Source organism: Monodelphis domestica, chromosome 6 (genome assembly GCF_027887165.1).
Source record: "Monodelphis domestica isolate mMonDom1 chromosome 6, mMonDom1.pri, whole genome shotgun sequence".
NCBI lineage: Eukaryota > Metazoa > Chordata > Mammalia > Didelphimorphia > Didelphidae > Monodelphis > Monodelphis domestica.
In genome coordinates, this window is record NC_077232.1 from 274,483,899 (window position 1) to 274,504,708 (window position 20,810).

Sequence of the window (20,810 nt, forward strand, 5' to 3'; positions counted from 1 at the left end):
ATCACTGGACTAAAAGGTAGAGCCGAAGAAGAAAAGGTTAGAATTAGGGAAGGCAATCAAAATGCCAGGGAGTCCACAAATGACAATCATAACTTTGAACGTGAATGGGATGAACTCACCCATAAAATGTAGACGAATAGCAGAATGGATTAGAATCCAAAACCCTACCATATGTTGTCTTCAAGAAACACACATGAGGCGGGTTGACAGCCACAAGGTCAGAATTAAAGGATGGAGTAAGACCTTATGGGCCTCAACTGACAGAAAGAAGGCAGGAGTGGTAATCATGATATCTGATAAAGCCAATGCAAAAATAGACCTGATCAAAAGGGATAGGGAAGGTAATTATATTTTGTTAAAAGGGACTATAGACAATGAGGAAATATCATTAATCAATATGTATGCACCAAATAATATAGCACCCAAATTTCTAATGGAGAAACTAGGAGAATTGAAGGAAGAAATAGACAATAAAACCATACTAGTGGGAGACTTAAACCAACCATTATCAAATTTAGATAAATCAAATCAAAAAATAAATAAGAAAGAGGTAAAAGAAGTGAATGAAATCTTAGAAAAATTAGAATTAATAGACATATGGAGAAAAATAAATAGGGATAAAAAGGAATACACCTTCTTCTCAGCACCACATGGCACATTCACAAAAATTGACCATACATTAGGTCACAGAAACATAGCACACAAATGCAGAAAAGCAGAAATAATGAATGCAGCCTTCTCAGATCACAAGGCAATAAAAATAATGATTAGTAATGGTACATGGAAAACCAAATCTAAAACCAATTGGAAATTAAACAATATGATACTCCAAAACCGTTTAGTTAAAGAAGAAATCATAGAAACAATTAATAATTTCATTGAGGAAAATGACAATGGAGAGACATCCTTTCAAACCTTTTGGGATGCAGCCAAAGCGTTAATCAGAGGTAAATTCATATCCCTGAATGCTTATATTAACAAACAAGGGAGAGCAGAGATCAATCAATTGGAAATGCAAATGAAAAAACTGGAAAGCGATCAAATTAAAAACCCCCAGCAGAAAACCAAATTAGAAATCCTAAAAATTAAGGGAGAAATTAATAAAATCAAAAGTGATAGAACTATTGATTTAATAAATGAGACAAGAAGCTGGTACTTTGAAAAAACAAACAAAATAGACAAGGTACTGGTCAATCTAATTAAAAAAAGGAAGGAAGAAAAGCAAATTCACAGCATTAAAGATGAAAAGGGGGACAGCACCTCTGATGAAGGGGAAATTAAGGCAATCATTAGAAATTACTTTGCCCAATTATATGGCAATAAATACACCAATTTAGGAGAAATGGATGAATATATACAAAAATACAAACTGCCTAGACTAAAAGAAGAGGAAATAGAATTCCTAAATAATCCCATATCAGAAATTGAAATCCAACAAGCCATCAAAGAACTTCCTAAGAAAAAATCCCCAGGGCCTGATGGATTCACCTGTGAATTCTATCAAACATTCAGAGAACAGTTAATCCCAATACTATACAAACTATTTGACATAATAAGCAAAGAGGGAGTTCTACCAAACTCCTTTTACGACACAAACATGGTACTGATTCCAAAACCAGGCAGGTCAAAAACAGAGAAAGAAAACTATAGGCCAATTTCCCTAATGAATATAGATGCAAAAATCTTAAATAGGATACTAGCAAAAAGACTCCAGCAAGTGATCAGAAGGATCATTCACCATGATCAAGTAGGATTTTATACCAGGGATGCAGGGCTGGTTCAACATTAGGAAAACCATCCACATAATTGACCACATCAACAAGCAAACTAGCAAAAACCACATGATTATTTCAATAGATGCAGAAAAAGCCTTTGATAAAATACAACACCCATTCCTACTAAAAACACTAGAAAGCATAGGAATAGAAGGGTCATTCCTAAAAATAATAAACAGTATATATCTAAAACCATCAGCTAATATCATCTGCAATGGGGATAAACTAGATGCATTCTCAATAAGATCAGGAGTGAAACAAGGATGCCCATTATCACCTCTACTATTTGACATTGTACTAGAAACACTAGCAGTAGCAATTAGAGAAGATAAAGGAATTGAAGGCATCAAAATAGGCAAGGAGGAGACCAAGTTATCACTCTTTGCGGATGACATGATGGTCTACTTAAAGAATCCTAGAGATTCAACCAAAAAGCTAATTGAAATAATCAACAACTTTAGCAAAGTTGCAGGATACAAAATAAACCCACATAAATCATCAGCTTTTCTATATATCTCCAACACAGCTCAGCAGCAAGAACTAGAAAGAGAAATCCCATTCAAAATCACCTTAGACAAAATAAAATACCTAGGAATCTACCTCCCAAGACAAACACAGGAACTATATGAACACAACTACAAAACACTCGCCACACAACTAAAACTAGACTTGAACAAATGGAAAAACATTAACTGCTCATGGATAGGACGGGCCAATATAATAAAAATGACCATCCTACCCAAACTTATTTATCTATTTAGTGCCATACCCATTGATCTACCAAAATACTTCTTCACTGATTTAGAAAAAACCGTAACAAAGTTCATTTGGAAGAACAAAAGATCAAGGCTATCGAGGGAAATAATGAAAAAAAACACATATGATGGGGGCCTTGCAGTCCCTGACCTAAAACTATATTACAAAGCAGCAGTCATCAAAACAATTTGGTACTGGCTAAGAAACAGAAAGGAAGATCAGTGGAATAGACTGGGGGAAAGCGACCTCAGCAAGACAGTATACGATAAACCCAAAGATCCCAGCTTTGGGGACAAAAATCCACTATTCGATAAAAACTGCTGGGAAAATTGGAAGTCAGTGTGGGAGAGACTAGGAATAGATCAACACCTCACACCCTACACCAAGATAAATTCAAAATGGGTGAGTGACTTAAACATAAAGAAGGAAACCATAAGTAAATTGGATAAACATAAAATAGTATACATGTCAGACCTTTGGGAGGGGAAAGGCTTTAAAACCAAGGAAGATATAGAAAGAATCACAAAATGTAAAATAAATAATTTTGACTACATCAAACTTAAAAGCTTTTGTACAAACAGAACCAATATAACTAAAATCAGAAGGGAAACAACAAATTGGGAAAAAATCTTCATAGAAACCTCTGACAAAGGTTTAATTACTCATATTTATAATGAGCTAAATCAATTGTACAAAAAATCAAGCCATTCTCCAATTGATAAATGGGCAAGGGAAATGGATAGGCAGTTCTCAGATAAAGAAATCAAAACTATTAACAAGCACATGAAGAAGTGTTCTACATCTCTTATAATCAGAGAGATGCAAATCAAAACAACTCTGAGGTATCACCTCACACCTAGCAGATTGGCTAACATGACAGCAAAGGAAAGTAATGAATGCTGGAGGGGATGTGGCAAAATAGGGACATTAATTCATTGCTGGTGGAGCTGTGAACTGATCCAACCATTCTGGAGGGCAATTTGGAACTATGCCCAAAGGGCGACAAAAGAATATCTACCCTTTGACCCAGCCATAGCACTGCTGGGTCTGTACCCCAAAGAGATAATGGACACAAAGACTTGTACAAAAATATTCATAGCTGCGCTCTTTGTGGTGGCCCAAAACTGGAAAACGAGGGGATGCCCATCAATTGGGGAATGGCTGAACAAACTGTGGTATATGTTGGTGATGGAATACTATTGTGCTAAAAGGAATAATAAAGTGGAGAAGTTCCATGGAGACTGGAACAACCTCCAGGAAGTGATGCAGAGCGAAAGGAGCAGAACCAGGAGAACATTGTACACAGAGACTAATACACTGTGGTATAATCGAACGTAATGGACTTCTCCATTAGTGGCGGTGTAATGTCCCTGAACAACTTGCAGGGATCCAGGAGAAAAAAACACCATTCATAAGCAAAGGATAAACTATGGGAGTGGAAACACCGAGAAAAAGCAACTGCCTGAATACAGAGGTTGAGGGGACATGACAGAGGATAGACTCTAAATGAACACGCTAATGCAAATACTATCAACAAAGCAATGGGTTCAAATCAAGAAAACATCTAATGCCCAGTGGATTTACGCGTCGGCTATGGGGGGTGGGGGGGAGGAAAAGAAAATGATCTATGTCTTTAACGAATAATGCTTGGAAATGATCAAATAAAATATATTAAAAATAAAAAAAATAAAGAAGGAAACTATAAGCAGATTAGGCAAACACAGAATAGTAAACATGTCAGACCTTTGGGAGGGGAAAGACTTTAAAACCAAGCAAGACATAGAAAGAGTCACAAAATGTAAAATCAATAATTTTAATTATATCAAATTAAAAATATTTTGTACAAAGAAAACCAATGTAACCAAAATTATACGGGAATTAACAAATTGTGAAACAATCATCATAACAAAAACCTCTGACAAAAGTCTAATTACTCAAATTTAAAAGAACTAAATCAGTTGTACAAAAAAATCAAGCCATTCTCCAATTGATAAATGTGCAAGGGACATGAATAGGCAGTTTTCAGACAAAGAAATCAAAACTATCAATAAGCACATAGAAAAGTGTTCTAAATGTCTTATAATCAGAGAGATGCAAACCAAAACAACCCTGGGGTACCATCTCCCACCTAGCAGATTGCCTAACATGACAGCAAAGGAAAGTAATAAATGCTGGAGGGGATGTGGCAAAGTGGGGACATTAATTCATTGCTGGTGGGGTTGTGAATTGATCCAACCATTCTGGAGAGCAATTTGGAACTTTGCCCAAAAGGCACTAAAAGACTCTCTTCCCTTTGATCCAGCCATAGCACCGCTGGGTTTGTACCCCAAAGAGATAATAAGGAAAAAATACATGTACAAGAATATTCATAGCTGCACTCTTTGTGCTTGCAAAAAATGGAAAATGAGGAGATGCCCTTAAATTGGGGAAAGGCTGAACAAATTGTGATATATTTTGGTGATGGAATACAATTTTGCAGAAAGGAACAATGAACTGGAGGAATTCCATGGGAACTGGAATGACCTCCAGGAAGTGATGCAGAGAGAAAGGAGCAGAACCAGAAGAACGTTGTACACAGAGACTGACACACTGTGGTACAATCCAATGTAATGGACTTCTCCATTAGTGGTAATGCAGTGATCCTTACCACCTGGAGGGATCTATGAAAAAGAACACTATCCACATTCAGAGGAAAAACTGTGGGAGTAGAAACACAGAAGAAAAACAACTACTTGATTACATGGGTAGAGGGGGATATCCTAATGCAAACACCAACAACATAGAAATAGGTTCTGATCAAGGACACGTGTAATGCCCAGTAGAATTGTGCATCGGCTACAGGAGGGGTGGGGGGACGGGAAGGAGGAATAGAATTTGATTTTTGTAACCAGGGAATAATTTTTGAAATTGACCAAATAAAATAAAATTATTTTTAAAAGATAACATACAAAATGTCCAAAAAGCGTTGTTGGATAGCAATTGTTTTCAAGTTGATTTGGGGGGGTTTAGTGGATGACAAAGTTGATGAAATTAACAATGTCCTGAAGAATGAGGGAATGGCAGTCCCAGCAACTAAGCCTAACCCAAATATTAACTGGAACATTACATTCAATTCTGGTCATTAGAGTTTAAGAAAGACTCTGAAGACTGCCCAGAGTAGAACAACCAGGATGAGAAAGACCTTGAGTTCATGTAATTAATAGAAAGGATGACAGAACTAGGCATGTTTAGCTTGAGAAAAGAAATATCAGAGGAGATGATTTGACATTTAACTCTAAGGATATGACAGGCTATAGTGAAGGAGGATTGGACTTCTGTTTGATCCCAGCAAGGAGAACCAGGAACTGTATATATAAGAAGGAAAATTTAAAACAGATGTGAGAAAAAACTGCATATAAATTCATGCTGTCTCCTAAGATTGCCCATTCCTATAAAATGATCCATTAGATGAAGCAGAAGATAGAACCAAACACTTTAGAGTCAGGAAGACCTGAGTTTGACACTTCCTCATACACTTATTTGGCTGAATGATCCAAGGATAAGTCATTTAACCCTTCTGGGTCTCAATTTCCTTATTTGTAAAAATGGTGATAAGAGCACCCAACTCACAGGGCTGTTGTAAAAGTCAAATGAGTATGTAAACATTAGCTTTGTAAATGCTATTTTTATTGTTATCATCTTCATCATTTCCAGCTTTTTATCCATAATGCTATGCTATCTCTCAGGATTATTTGAGGTTCCATGATGTCAGTCTAGCTCTCAAAAATGCCCATCTTCTCCCCTTATTCCACTAATTTTAATCTATTAATTGATATATCTGAGTTGTTACTGATTCATACTTTGAGATATCCTTCAAAGGTACTTTAGATAAAATGGAAAGAAAGCAATGGAAAAGAGAAAAATCAGGCACTAGGTACACTGGCTAGAAAGCACATTTCCTACCATCACAGATTCCACTCTTTTTGTAAAGCTCCTGTATGCAGCCACCCTCGCAAAAACCTTCTCTGAGCATTTGGAACTGATTTTTGCACGACAAGCAATTCTTCTCTGTTGGCCCCCAGCAAGTGGCACAGGACTTATGGCAACCTGAAGACAGAACACATAATCAGTGAACAGCATACAATTAAAAAGAGGAGAATTCTTAAAGTTTTTGTTAAAACTAGGATACTGACAGCTCTGTTCTCCAAATATGGAGAAGGGGCAAAGTATTGAAAGAATGAACTGCATCTAGTGTCCAAAGTCCAGACTTTGGACTATTTTTGGGCCAAATGACCTGGAAAAAGTCAGAGATGAGAAGAGACTTAGAGGTCTCAACCAAATCCTTCATTTGAAAGATGAAGGAATTCAGGTCCAGAGAAATAAGATTAGCCCAAAAGTCACACAGTGGCAGAGGAAGGTTTAGAACTCAGGATTCTTGACTTCCCAAATGTTTTCTCTTATTGCTCTGGCTCCCAGGTATGAGGAAAACACTTATAAAACTGTAAAGCATGATGTGATGTAGGTAGGTGATACACTGGATGGAGCACTGGGCATGAAGTTAAGAACTCATCTTTCTGCATTTGAATTCAAATCTGCCTCATACACTTATTACCTAGGTGATCCTGGGCAAGTCACTGAACATTTTAATACCTAATAACAATAAATAGCTTTGTTTTAACTTTTAAAAATTACATACAAATACATTGATATGGGTATGAAGAAATAGCTGTATATATTACTAGGTGTGTGAATAAAGAAAAACTGAAAAACTTCAGGTGGGATTCAATCAGTTTGGGGAAAAAAGTGAACTGTTAAATAAAAATAAAGATTCATGTAAGATCACTGGGAGATTTTGGTGAGGCAAAAGAAGATCTCTAATTAATAAGTGGAAAAAATATGACTGTAAAGAAATAGTTTCAAGGACTGAAGAAATGGAGAACTGTTGAATGCTTCATGGTACTTCAAATTACTTGAAATTAATTTGCATTGTATTTGTAATATAATAGGTGACTAAAAAATAAAACTAAGAAAGAAAAATCATGAAATATTTATAGACATTGAGGAGTTGTGAAATTTTGAATGAAAGCTGATTCAATGAGAGAAGGCTCTTTTTTAAGTCACTGACATATTTAAAATATGGAAGAAGGAGATAGCTAGATGACTCAGTGAATTGAGAGCCAGGCCTAGAGATGGGAGGTCCTAGACCAAATCTAGCCTCTGGCACCTCTAGGCTGGGTGTCCCTGGGAAAGTCTACCTAACCCTTATCATTCTTCTGCCTTGGGACCAATACATAGTATTGATTCTAAGACATGAATTAAGTGAGGTGTGTGTGGGGGGGTGATTTAAAGGAAAAGGAACCAAATTTGGGAAGGGGTGTGGTATTCACAAGTTATTCTGTCTGGACTATGATAGTAAAAAGTAATTTGCTGATAGAAGGCTTCAGTTGTGTAATCACTGATTGGTCAGAGAGAGAAGAGATTCCATTGGCCAAGAGCTTTGAGGATACCTTTTCCAATCAATCCATCTAAAAGTCTGGAGAAATGAGAGTTCTCATAATGATCTATTGTTCTCACCTGCTATTGCTGATTTGAGAAGGAACAGCTAACTGAGCTTAAAGACTGCTCTAGTGTTTTGATAAGCTGAATTAAACACAAGGTATACAGTTGGGGGTTCCATTTTGATTGAACAATGAAGCCCCTAGGGGAGGAAACAGCAGGCTGGTTGGTCTATAGCCCAATGGGAGTCAGTTTGCTAAGCTTTACAATGTTCTGACTTAAAGAAAAAAGTTATTCACATTAATAGGGGATGTTTTCTAAATTCCCTCATGGGGTAACTATAAATGGGAGTTTCTAAATGCATAGTTTGCGTAGAAAGAAGAGGATTTCCCCAAAAGGGAACCATTTTCTAAGGTGCAGCTGTTTCTAAATAGACCAATACTCCTGACTTCCTCTAAATAGCTCACATTTTTTCCAGACAGGATCCTATGTGCACATGCCCACTTTTCATTACAAATAGGGAAGACACTGGAGTGAGAGTGATTGAGATTTATATTGTTTATACTGTAATACATTTATTATGTATTCATCTCAATTATTATTTTGTATTTTTTGTTAAATAAGAGGCTACTGATGACCTCAAAGTGTCACATTCATTCAGTGAGGCTGGTTGAATAGGAATCATGCTTATGTGGATTGTCAATGGCTGATTGTGACAATATCAGCTGGATTTCCACACAAGTTTTCCAAAGTCACATGATCCATATTATCTCCCTTCCTTTCTCCTCCCCCCTCCCAGAGGTGATAAGCAATTCAATCTGGGCCATACCTGTATTATCACACAAAATAATTTTCCTTATTATTCATTTCTGTAAGCAAACAATGATCCCACTGAACCAAAACACCCAAACAAATACCCAAATACACAAGAGATAAATCATGTTTTGATCTACATTCTGACTTCAACAGTTCTTTCTCTGGAGATGGATGCCATTCTTTGGGTTAAGTCCTTCAGAATTATTCTAGATCATTGTATTGCTGAGAATAGCTAAGTAGCTAAATCACATTTGATCACTGTACAATAATGCTGTTATTATGTACAATGTTCTCATGGTTCTGCTTATTTTACTCTGCATCAGCTTATGTTGAGGATCTGCATTTTTTACCAGACTCAGTCCATGCCCTCAAACAGATTTTGAGCGAAAAGGCCCTGCCCCAGTTGGATTCCAGTCCCTTTTATTTCAGGTCTTGTGCAACCATGCAAACTGGAGCTTTGTCCTATCATAGGTCCCTCAGTTTTTAAAATCTTTGACTGGATTAAGTCAGCTTCTACAACATTTTGCAGGAAAAAAGGGTGAGGTGGATATCCCAACTATACTTTTTCTTTCCTTGAGGCTCCCTGAGCTTAGGATTTCTCCAAGGCAGAGTAGAGCACAAGTCTCACTCTTCCTATTCTTTCTCCTTCTCATTCAGTAGGAAGAGTAAAGGTCCTTTGGATGTTGTAACAGGGCACTAGGAAAAAGCCAAGGGAGGAATGTGCAGGAGGAGAGAAATCCCCGAAATACCTCAAGGAAATGGATTTGTTTGTTCATCTGCCAGAACAGGGAGGCTACTAAGGGAGAGGTTCTGAGTGATCACATTACAAATAGTAGTATCCACTATTTTAACCTTGTTGGGCTTCTTGCTTTCTTGTCCTAAATATTCAGGTCTATTTCTGGCACATTACTACTCTTTGGGCTGACGTATGTTTATTTGGGTTTTTTTAAGAACTAATGGGGACCAGAAAAAACATTGGTTCCACAAACTAGTCAATTCCGTTACCCAGATGCCAGCAACATGTACTCTTGATTCTGTTTCCTGACACACACCTTCAGTTCCCCAATCTCTGTCTCAAATGATTCAATTCCATCTGCCTATAAACATGTTAAGGTCTCCCTTATCATTTGAAAAATAAATTCTAAAATATCCTTCCCTTATACCCAGCAACATAGCTAGTAAAGCTACTGTCTCATTCAAAGGGCATTGATTTTTCTCTGTGTTCAATTTCTTTCAGGCCATTTGTCAAGGCTGACCCAATACTTTTTGAAGCTCTTCTCACCAACGAGGCACTAGTGGTGTCAGGGGGCTGCTTCAGTCCAGGCAGGAAGAAATATGTGTTTGGAGGCTGAGACTGGGCCTGGGCCTGGTGGTTCATCTCAGACACATAGAGGTGAAAAGCATGACTGACAATGAGCCACTTTCAGTGGCCTGTGAGCAGTTCCTGGTGGGGAAAAATGTCCATGACATCAAGAATGTGGTCCTCCAGACCCTCGAGGGCCACCTGTGATCCATCCGAGGTGGGGGCAGCTCCAACTGGGCTCCAGCCTGCTTTCCTTTCCCTATCCAGCCCTGCCCTTTTTAGCTCCAAATCCCAATATTCCAGAGTTGACATGGACCTCAGAGGCCATCTGGTCCAACCTGTACCCCAGGAGGAATTCCCCTCTGCTGAATCCCTAACAAATTGCAATCTGGCCTCCTCTTTGAAGATTTGCACAGAGAGGGGACCCACAAACTCCTGAGAAAGCCCATTTTTCACTTTTAGACAACATTAGAAAGCCAGCTCAGTGTCTCAGTGGCAAGAGGGACTCTGCCAATAAAACCCCATGAAGAAAAAAAAAAAAAGAAAAGCCAAGAGGCTTTAATAAGATTGAATTTTCTTGAACTTCCAGTCAAGATGGCAGCTTAGAGAAAGCTAAAGTTCCGAGCTCCAGAAACCCTTCCTTACCAATCTCAAACTGAATGCTCCTAGGGCATCGAAATTCAAAACAAACAGCAGAACAGACCCCGGAAACACTCCTCCTGGACCTGGATCAAAAGGTAGGGCCCCCCAAGACTCGGAGCCTGAGATCACTCGGATCTAAAAGGAAGGCAAAGGGAAGGTCCCAGGACCCATCCCCCCCAACCCAGAGTGCTGAGTCCGAGGCAGCAGCAGGAACCTCAGGGCAGGTAGGGGGGCCTCGGGAGCAGACTATTCTGAGGGCCACCCCCTGAAAATGACCTGAGCCAGTCGCAGGAGCACCCAGACAGCAGGGAGGCAGAGGGGGGCGGGGGGGGAGCCTGTAGCCCCCTGACCAGAACCTTCCATCTGAGTCTTACTGAAGGTCGCTGCCTGAGAACATACTGAGTCTGAGGTTAATCCTATCACCAGCCCTCAGAGCTCCAGGAAGCCGCGGCCCCTCCTCCCTCAGAGTGCTGGCTAAGGCACAGAAAGGAGGGCCAAGCCATAGAATGGACAATCTGCCTAGGGCTAAAACCTCTGAATGCCAGACAGAGATAAGAAAAGCTAATCCTCCCCACTCAGATAGAGATGGCAAACTCCACAGAAGCACAAAAAAACCAAAATTCCAAAAAAAAAACCAAGAAGGGGGCAACTTTGGACACATTTTATGGAGCAAAAATACAAAACACAGAGGAGATAGAAGAAGAAACACAAGCAAATGCTCCGAAACCTTCCAAAGGAAATGGAAACTCTCCACAAACCCATGAAGAATATGAATCAGAAATGATCAAAAAGATGGAAGCCTTCTGGGAGGAAAAATGGGAAATAATGCAAAAGAAATTCATGCATCTACAAAACCAGTTTGACCAAACTGAAAAGGAAAACCAGGCTTTAAAGCAAGAACTAAAAAAGCAAAGCCAAGAGACCAAGAAATTAGAAGACAACATAAAATATCTCACTGGCGTGACAGATTTGGAAAATAGAGTGAGAAGAGATAATTTAAGAATGATTGGACTTCCAGAAAAGCCAGAAATAAATAGCAAACTCGACATTGTGATAAAAGATATAATCAAAGAAAATTGCCCAGAGATTCTAGAACAAGGGGGAAATACAGCCACTGACAGAGCTCACAGAACACCCTCTACACTAAACCCCCAAAAGACAACTCCCAGGAATGTAATTGTCAAATTCCAAAGCTCTCAAACAAAAGAAAAAATCCTACAGGAAGCCAGAAAAGACAATTTAGATATAAAGGAATGCCAATCAGGGTCACACAAGACCTTGCAATTTCTACTCTGAATGATCGTAAGGCATGGAACATGATCTTCAGAAAGGCAAGAGAGCTGGGTCTTCAACCAAGAATCAGCTATCCAGCAAAACTGACTATATACTACCAAGGGAAAGAATGGGCATTCAACAAAATAGAAGACTTCCAAGTTTTTGCAATGAAAAGACCAGAGCTCTGTGGAAAGTTCGATATCGAAAATCAAAGAGCTTGGAATACCTGAAAAGTTAATATGAAGGAAAGGGAAAAGGAGAAAAATGTTATCTTCTTCTTTTATTCAAACTCTCTTCTATAAGGACTACATTTATATCAATCTATGTATACTAACATGTGGGGAAAATGTAATGTGTAAATAGGGGGAAAAGAAAGACCAAATAGAATAATCTTTCTCACACAAAGATTCACATGGGAAGGGTAGGGGAAGAAAACTCCTATAAGTAGGAGAGGAAGAGAGGGTTTTTTTTACTTAAACCTTAATCTCAGGGAAATCAACTCTGAGAGGGAAAAACATCCAGATCCATTGGGATCTTGAATTCTATCTTACCCAACAAGGGTAGGGAGAAGGGAAAACCAAGGGGGGGGTGGGGGAGAGGGAGAACAAAAAGGGAGGGAAAGAGAGGGGGGAGGGGGAGGTAACAAAAAGGGAGGGACTAAAAAAGGGAAACATCAAGGGAGGGGACAAGGGGGACTGATTCAAAGTAAATCACTGGACTAAAAGGTAGAGCTGAAGAAGAAAAGGTTAGAATTAGGGAAGGATATCAAAATGCCAGGGAGTCCACAAATGACAATCATAACTTTGAACGTGAATGGGATGAACTCACCCATAAAACGTAGACGAATAGCAGAATGGATTAGAATCCAAAACCCTACCATATGTTGTCTTCAAGAAACACACATGAGGCGGGTTGACACCCACAAGGTCAGAATTAAAGGATGGAGTAAGACCTTCTGGGCCTCAACTGATAGAAAGAAGGCAGGAGTGGTAATCATGATATCTGATAAAGCCAAAGCAAAAATAGACCTGATCAAAAGGAATAGGGAAGGTAATTATATATTTTTAAAAGGGACTTTAGACAATGAGGAAATATCATTAATCAACATGTATGCACCAAATAATATAGCACCCAAATTTCTAATGGAGAAACTAGGAGAATTGAAGGAAGAAATAGACAGTAAAACCATACTAGTGGGAGACTTAAACCAACCATTATCAAATTTAGATGAATCAAATCAAAAAATAAATGAGAGGTAAAAGAAGTGAATGAAATCTTAGAAAAATCAGAATTAATAGACATATGAAGACAAATAAATAGGGATAAAAAGGAATATACCTTCTTCTCAGCACCACATGGCACATTCACAAAGATTGACCATACATTAGATCACAGAAATATGGCACACAAATGCAGAAAAGCAGAAATAATGAATGCAGCCTTCTCAGATCACAAGGCAATAAAAATAATGTTCAGTAATGGTACATGGAAAACCAAATCAAAAACGATTTGGAAATTAAACAATATGATACTCCAAAACCGTTTAGTTAGAGAAGAAATCATAGAAACAATTAACAATTTCATCAAGGAAAATGACAATGGAGAGACATCCTTTCAAACCTTTTGGGATGCAGCCAAAGGGGTGATCAGAGGTAAATTCATATCCCTGAGTGCATATATCAACAAAGTAGGGAGAGCAGAGATCAATCAATTGGAAATGCAAATAAAAAAACTCAAAAACGATCAAATTAAAACCCCCCAGTAGAAAACCAAACTAGAAATCCTAAAAATTAAGGGAGAAATTAATAAAATTCAAAGTGATAGAACTATTGATTTAATAAATGAGACAAGAAGCTGGTACTTTGAAAAACAAACAAAATAGACAAAGTATTGGTCAATCTAATTAAAAAAAGGAAGGAAGAAAAGCAAATTAACAGCATCAAAGATGAAAAGGGGACATCACCTCCGATGAAGGGGAAATTAAGGCAATCATTAAAAATTACTTTGCCCAATTATATGGCAATAAATACACCAATTTAGGTGATATGGATGAATATATACAAAAATACAAACTGCCTAGACTAACAGAAGAGGAAATAGAATTCTTAAATAATCCCATATCAGAAAATGAAATCCAACAAGCCATCAAAGAACTTCCTAAGAAAAAATCCCCAGGGCCTGATGGATTCACCTGTGAATTCTATCAAACATTCAGAGAACAGTTAATCCCAATACTATACAAACTATTTGACATAATAAGCAAAGAGGGAGTTCTACCAAACTCCTTTTATGACACAAACATGGTACTGATTCCAAAACCAGGCAGGTCAAAAACAGAGAAAGAAAACTATAGACCAATCTCCCTAATGAATATAGATGCAAAAATCTTAAATAGGATACTAGCAAAAGGACTCCAGCAAGTGATCAGAAGGGTCATCCACCATGATCAAGTAGGATTTTATACCAGGGATGCAGGGCTGGTTCAATATTAGGAAAACCATCCACATAATTGACCACATCAACAAGCAAACCAACAAGAACCACATGATTATCTCAATAGATGCAGAAAAAGCCTTTGATAAAATACAATACCCATTCCTATTAAAAACACTAGAAAGCATAGGAATAGAAGGGTCGTTCCTAAAAATAATAAATAATATATATCTAAAACCATCAGATAATATCATCTGCAATGGGGATAAACTAGATGCATTCCCAATAAGATCAGGAGTGAAACAAGGATGACCATTATCACCTCTACTATTTGACATTGTACTAGAAACACTAGCAGTAGCAATTAGAGAAGATAAAGGAATTGAAGGCATCAAAATAGGCAAAGAGGAGACCAAGTTATCACTCTTTGCAGATGACATGATGGTCTACTTAAAGAATCCTAGAGATTCAACCGAAAAGCTAATTGAAATAATCAACAACTTTAGCAAAGTTGCAGGATACAAAATAAACCCACATAAGTCATCAGAATTTCTATATAATTCCAATACAGCTCAGCAGCAAGAACTAGAAAGAGAAATCCCTTTCAAAATCACCTTAGACAAAATAAAATACCTAGGAATCTATCTCCCAAGACAAACACAGGAACTATATGAACACAACTACAAAACACTCTCCACACAACTAAAACTAGTCTTGAGCAATTGGGAAAACATTAACTGCTCATGGATAGGATGAGCCAATATAATAAAAATGACCATCCTACCCAAACTTATTTATCTATTTAGTGCCATAACCATTGAACTCCCAAAATATTTCTTTACTAATTTAGAAAAAACCATAACAAAATTCATCTGGAATAACAAAAGATCAAGGATATCCAGGGAAATAATGAAAAAAAAAACACATATGATGGGGACCTTGCAGTCCCAGACCTTAAACTATATTACAAAGCAGCAGTTATCAAAACAATTTGGTAGGAAGATCAGTGGAATAGACTGGGGAAAAGCGACCTCAGCAAGATAGTATACGATAAACCCAAAGATCCCAGCTTTTGGGACAAAAATCCACGATTCGATAAAAACTGCTGGGAAAACTGAAAGACAGTGTGGGAGAGATTAGGTTTGGATCAACACCTCACACCCAACACCAAGATAAATTCAAAATGGGTGAATGACTTAAACATAAAGAAGGAAACCATAAGTAAATTGGGTAAACACAGAATAGTATACATGTCAGACCTTTGGGAGGGCAAAGACTTTAAAACCAAGCAAGACGTAGAAAGAATCACAAAATGTAAAATAAATAATTTTGACTACATCAAATTAAAAAGCTTTAGTACAAACAAAATCAATGTAACTAAAATCAGAAGGAAAACAACAAATTGGGAAAAAATCTTCATAGAAACCTCTGACAAAGGTTTAATTACTCATATTTATAATGAGCTAAATCAATTGTACAAAAAATCAAGCCATTCTCCAATTGATAAATGGGCAAGGGACATGGATAGGCACTTCTCAGATAAAGAAATCAAAACTATTAATAAACACATGAAGAAGTGTTCTAAATCTCTTATAATCAGAGAGATGCAAATCAAAACAACTCTGAGGTATCCCCTCACACCAAGCAGATTGGCTAACATGATAGCAAAGGAAAGTAATGAATGCTGGAGGGGATGTGGAAAAATAGGGACATTAATTCATTGCTGGTGGAGTTGTGAACTGATCCAACCATTCTGGAGGGCAATTTGGAACTATGCCCAAAGGGCTACAAAAGAATATCTACCCTTTGATCTAGCCATAGCACTGCTGGGTCTGTACCCCAAAGAGATAATGGACAAAAAGACTTGTACAAAAATATTCATAGCTGTGCTCTTTGTGGTGGCCAAAACCTGGAAAATGAGGGGCTGCCCTTCAATTGGGGAATGGCTGAGCAAATTGTAGTATATGTTGGTGATGGAATACTATTGTGCTCAATGGAATAATAAAGTGGAGGAATTCCATGGAGACTGGAATGACCTCCAGGAAGTGATGCAGAGCGAGAGGAGCAGAACCAGGAGAATATTGTACACAGAAACTAATACACTGTGGTATAATCAAACGTAATGGACTTCTCCATTAGTGGCAGTGTAATATCCCTGAACAATCTGCAGGGAACCAGCAGAAAAAAAACACTATTCATAAGCAGAGGATAAACTGTGGGAGTAGAAACACTGAGGAAAAGCAACTGCCTGACTACAGTGGTTGAGGGGACATGATAGAGGAGTGACTCTAAAGGAAACCCTAATGCAAATATTAACAACATAGCAATGGGTTCAAATCAAGAACACATGTAATACCCAGTGGAATCACGCGTTGGCTATGGGGGGTGCAGGGGAGGAAAAGAAAATGATCTTTGTCTTTAATGAATAATACTTGGAAATGATCAAATAAAATATTATAAAATTAAAAAAAAAAAGAATAGAAATTTAAAAAAAGATTGAATTTTCTTGCCTATCTATGTCAGTGGAAATTTCTCCATTTCTATTCCTACTCCTTCATTGGATAGTTTGCTCAATTAATTAACATGCATCTATTATATGCTAGGTCATAAGGAATTTATAAATAACAGTGAAAGTCTGTCCTTAAGGAGCTGGCCTTACTAGAACCCAGGATTGTATCTTTAATCATTTTCATTTCCATCCCTAACTACATTCTCTCCCTTTCGCCATTCTCATCTATTCAATTATCAATCTGTGAGGTCTACAAATATGAAGTAGAGACCTCATTATTCTTCTCTCCATTTCCCTATAGTGACTACACAATAAATGCCATTCCTAGCTACAAATCACCTTCAAAAATACCCCTTGATTTCATCATCACCATGGACAGCTAGGTGGCACAATGCAGAGTATCAGACTTAGAATACCAAAAACCTGAGATAAAATCAAGCCTCACACACTTATTAATTGTGTGAATCCCTTAAACTCTGCCTCAGTTTCCTCATCTGTAAAATGGGGATAACTACATCTATTTCATAGGGTGGTTGTCAGGATCAAATGAGATATTCATAAAGTACTCAGCAGAAAGCCTATCACATATAGAAGCTATATATAAATGCTATTTATCATTAATATGGTTATTTCTTCCCATAACATACCTGATGAGCAAACCCTTACAGGCTACATCAATATAAATATTACTATCCCAAGGAAGATATTATCATTATTTCCTTTAACAGCAAAGGAAATTGAGGCCAACAGATTTGATCCCAGGTCTTCCTTACTCAAGGTCTAGTATTTTAATAACTGGTCTCCTGGCCCCAATTTATCCTGTCTAAATCTTGTTTCTATGTAACTAACAATAAAACATGACATTGAATAGAAGTGGAAGGGAAGGAAAATTTATCCTTTTTTTCTAAAATATCAATTCTTTCTGAAGGAATCCCTAGATAAGAGGGGATATAGTAGAAAAATTATTGGCTCTGAAGTCAAAGGACTTTGGTTCAAGTCCCACCTCACTTCTTTTATGTATGGCCTGAACAAATCACTGAACCTCTATGGGCATTATTTTCCTCCCCTTAAATGAGTTTAAATGAAACCAATTCGTAGGTCTCTTCCAGCTCTAGAGCTAGAATTCTAAGCTTTGTCTTATAGAATAACTCTAGTTGTATCTGACTCTTCTTGGCCCCGTGGAGCATAGCTATCCATCGGGTTTTCTTGGCAAGGACACTGGAGTGGTTTGCCATTTCCTTCTCCAGTGGATCCTTGTGTCAAGCAAACAGAGATGAAATGACTTGCCCAGGGTCACATGGCTATGAAGTGTCTGAGACTGGACTCTAAGCCCAGAGCTCTTAACCACTGAACCACAGTTTTATATAGAGCCAGAGTTTAATACTATAGCCTTAAAAAGAAAGACTTGTTTTAAATCTGATGATACATACAGGTATACAGATATATATATACATATGTGTATATGTGTGTGTTCTCCTATATATATGTCTCATATATTATATTTATATATAAACTAAAAACTTCCTTGGAAAGAAAGATAACTGTCTTTATAATTCTAAAAGTGGAGACATCAGACCCAGAACTTCTCTAAAAAGAGGATAAAAATGAAATATTTTTCCAGTGAAATTTCTAAAGCTTCTCCGATAGGCAACATCTGACTTCCATGACAAAACCTTATGAACCAGGGAACAACCACTGATGTCCTTTATCTTATTCTTTTCAAAGTTCTTCCATTCAGATAAAGGGGGAAAGGTTCTGGGGTGTGGTTTCCTGGGCCATGTCTCTTAGGACAGATTTCCCTTTCATTATGGTACTATTAGCACACTAAATTATGGTTTAATTCAGATTTCCAAATGGTGAAAACAGTTTTACTAAAAATGCAACAATCCAAAATGCATAAAACTTTTCATGGCTTGCCCCCCACAACCTTTCCAGATTCTTGCCCTATACTTGCCCTTTCCATATACTCTATAAACCATTGCCACTGGCCTCTTGCCTATTATTCTACAAAACATTCCATCTCTGAATTACTGGCATTATCACTGTTTGTCTATAAGGCCTGGAACTTTTTTTCTTCTCCTGGCCTCTCTGGCCTTCTTCAACTCTCAGCTAAAGTCCCACCTTCCTAAAGAAGTTTTTGCCCAGTCTCCAATTTAGTGCTTCTCTCTGAAGCTAGCCCCAATTTATCCAATAAATATCTTGATTCCACCTAGTCATTTTCATATTATCTTCCCTATTAGACTGAAAGCTCCTTGGGATCAGGATCGAATTTTGTTCTTTTGGTTTAATGCCTTCATATACCTAGCTCTTGGCATTCACTGTCCCTGACACATAGTAGGCATTTCCTGATGTGCACATAATAGACTCTTTCATCTTTGGTCTTAGCCCATTTTATTGTACCAGCTAACTATTCTTTTCTCCTCACAAATTAAAATGAAATGCTTGTCAATTTTTTAAAAAATCCTACATGAAATTATGAAGAAGAAAACAAGCAGAACCAAGAAAACATTATATACAGCAACAGAAATATTATTTGATGAATGACTTGCAGATGTGCGCCTTCAGAGAATGACCTGAGGAAGAGAAACAAGGAAGATACAGGTTTTTATATAAAAGATATATACATATATCTTGTACATAAATAATGCCTTCTCTAGTATGGGAGAGGAGAAGGAGGGAGGTATTTGGAAATTTTAAGGTAACTAACAATTTAATTGATTTTTAAAAAATCAGGCCAGCTAACTTTTCAAAAAATAGCTGTTATAGAATGAAACTTAATAAGGATCTGTAAGAGAGAAGATCTTTGGCAGGAATCAGTTGCCAAGAGAAAGAACAGGGGAAGGGCAAAGCTAAAAAAACTCAAGATTCCAGAGAGAGAACAGAATCTGAGAGAACTAAAAACAAAACAAAACAAACAAACAAACAAAAAAACCAACCTGTATGCTCACCCTACTCTTCCAGCTGAGAGCCTGAGAAGAGGCCTCTGAGGCTGGGGGTCCCTCTGGATATCAACTGCTTCCCAGTGAACCCCTGAAATCTCTTACTCAGCTTGAGACATTGTCGACTGGGACTTTGAAGAAAGCCATCTACTGAAAAATCTTCCCTCCAAAGATTATTTTCCACCTCTCTCCCCAACTTGTCCTGAACTCCATTACTCTAACTAGATTAGCTCAGAAGTAGGGACCAAACCAGCAGCTGATCAGAAAAGGGGTCAAGACTGAAAGTCTGAATATTAAGGCAATTCTTCCAAAGCTCTTTTCCCAACTCCTACTATCAAAAATCTACTGATTTACCAATTGATTGTCAAATATTGTCACTTCTATCTCTACCAAATCTCTTGAATCAGGACCTCATCCTCACAGAGTCACCATCTTAGGTCAAACTGTTGCAAAAGCCTACTAGTTGGTATCTTTGTTCAGTCTCCCCCCACTCCACTCCATCCTACATACTTCTGTCAAAATGAATTTCCTAAATGCATTCCCGATCATGCCACTCTTCAATCAACAGACCCCAGTGGCTCTCTTTTGTTTCCAGGATAAAAGATGAATTCTCCTATTGAGCTTTTAAAGTCCTTTACAATGAGCTACCACCCTATCTTCCCAGCCACATTCACTGATGCACATTTATTCAGGATATTTTTAACTATTTGTTGTCTCTGTCTTTAGAATTGAATTAAGTATAAGAAGGGGCTGTTTCATTCACTGTATTTATATCCCCAATAACTAACCCAGTGCCAGGCACACAGTTGCTTGCTTGATTTCCCAGTGAAAACCATGATTCTATTTGTCTACAGTAATTGAAGATCTAGAGTAGAAAACAGGAAAGA

General features: G+C 37.7%; 1 protein-coding gene across 4 annotated transcripts in view; it reads right to left on the bottom strand.

The window, feature by feature from the left end:
* FRAS1 (Fraser extracellular matrix complex subunit 1) overlaps positions 1-20,810 on the bottom strand; it is a 637,413-nt gene that overhangs the window by 344,838 nt on the left and 271,765 nt on the right. For 2 of the 4 annotated variants that reach the window (XM_007495970.3, XM_007495969.3), the window contains exon 14: positions 6,474-6,617. The exons of the other annotated variants lie outside the window; for them this stretch is intronic. In XM_007495970.3, the coding sequence (XP_007496032.2) occupies positions 6,474-6,617 (144 nt within the window). The remainder of the gene's footprint in view (positions 1-6,473; positions 6,618-20,810) is intronic. 4 annotated transcript variants of the gene reach the window in all.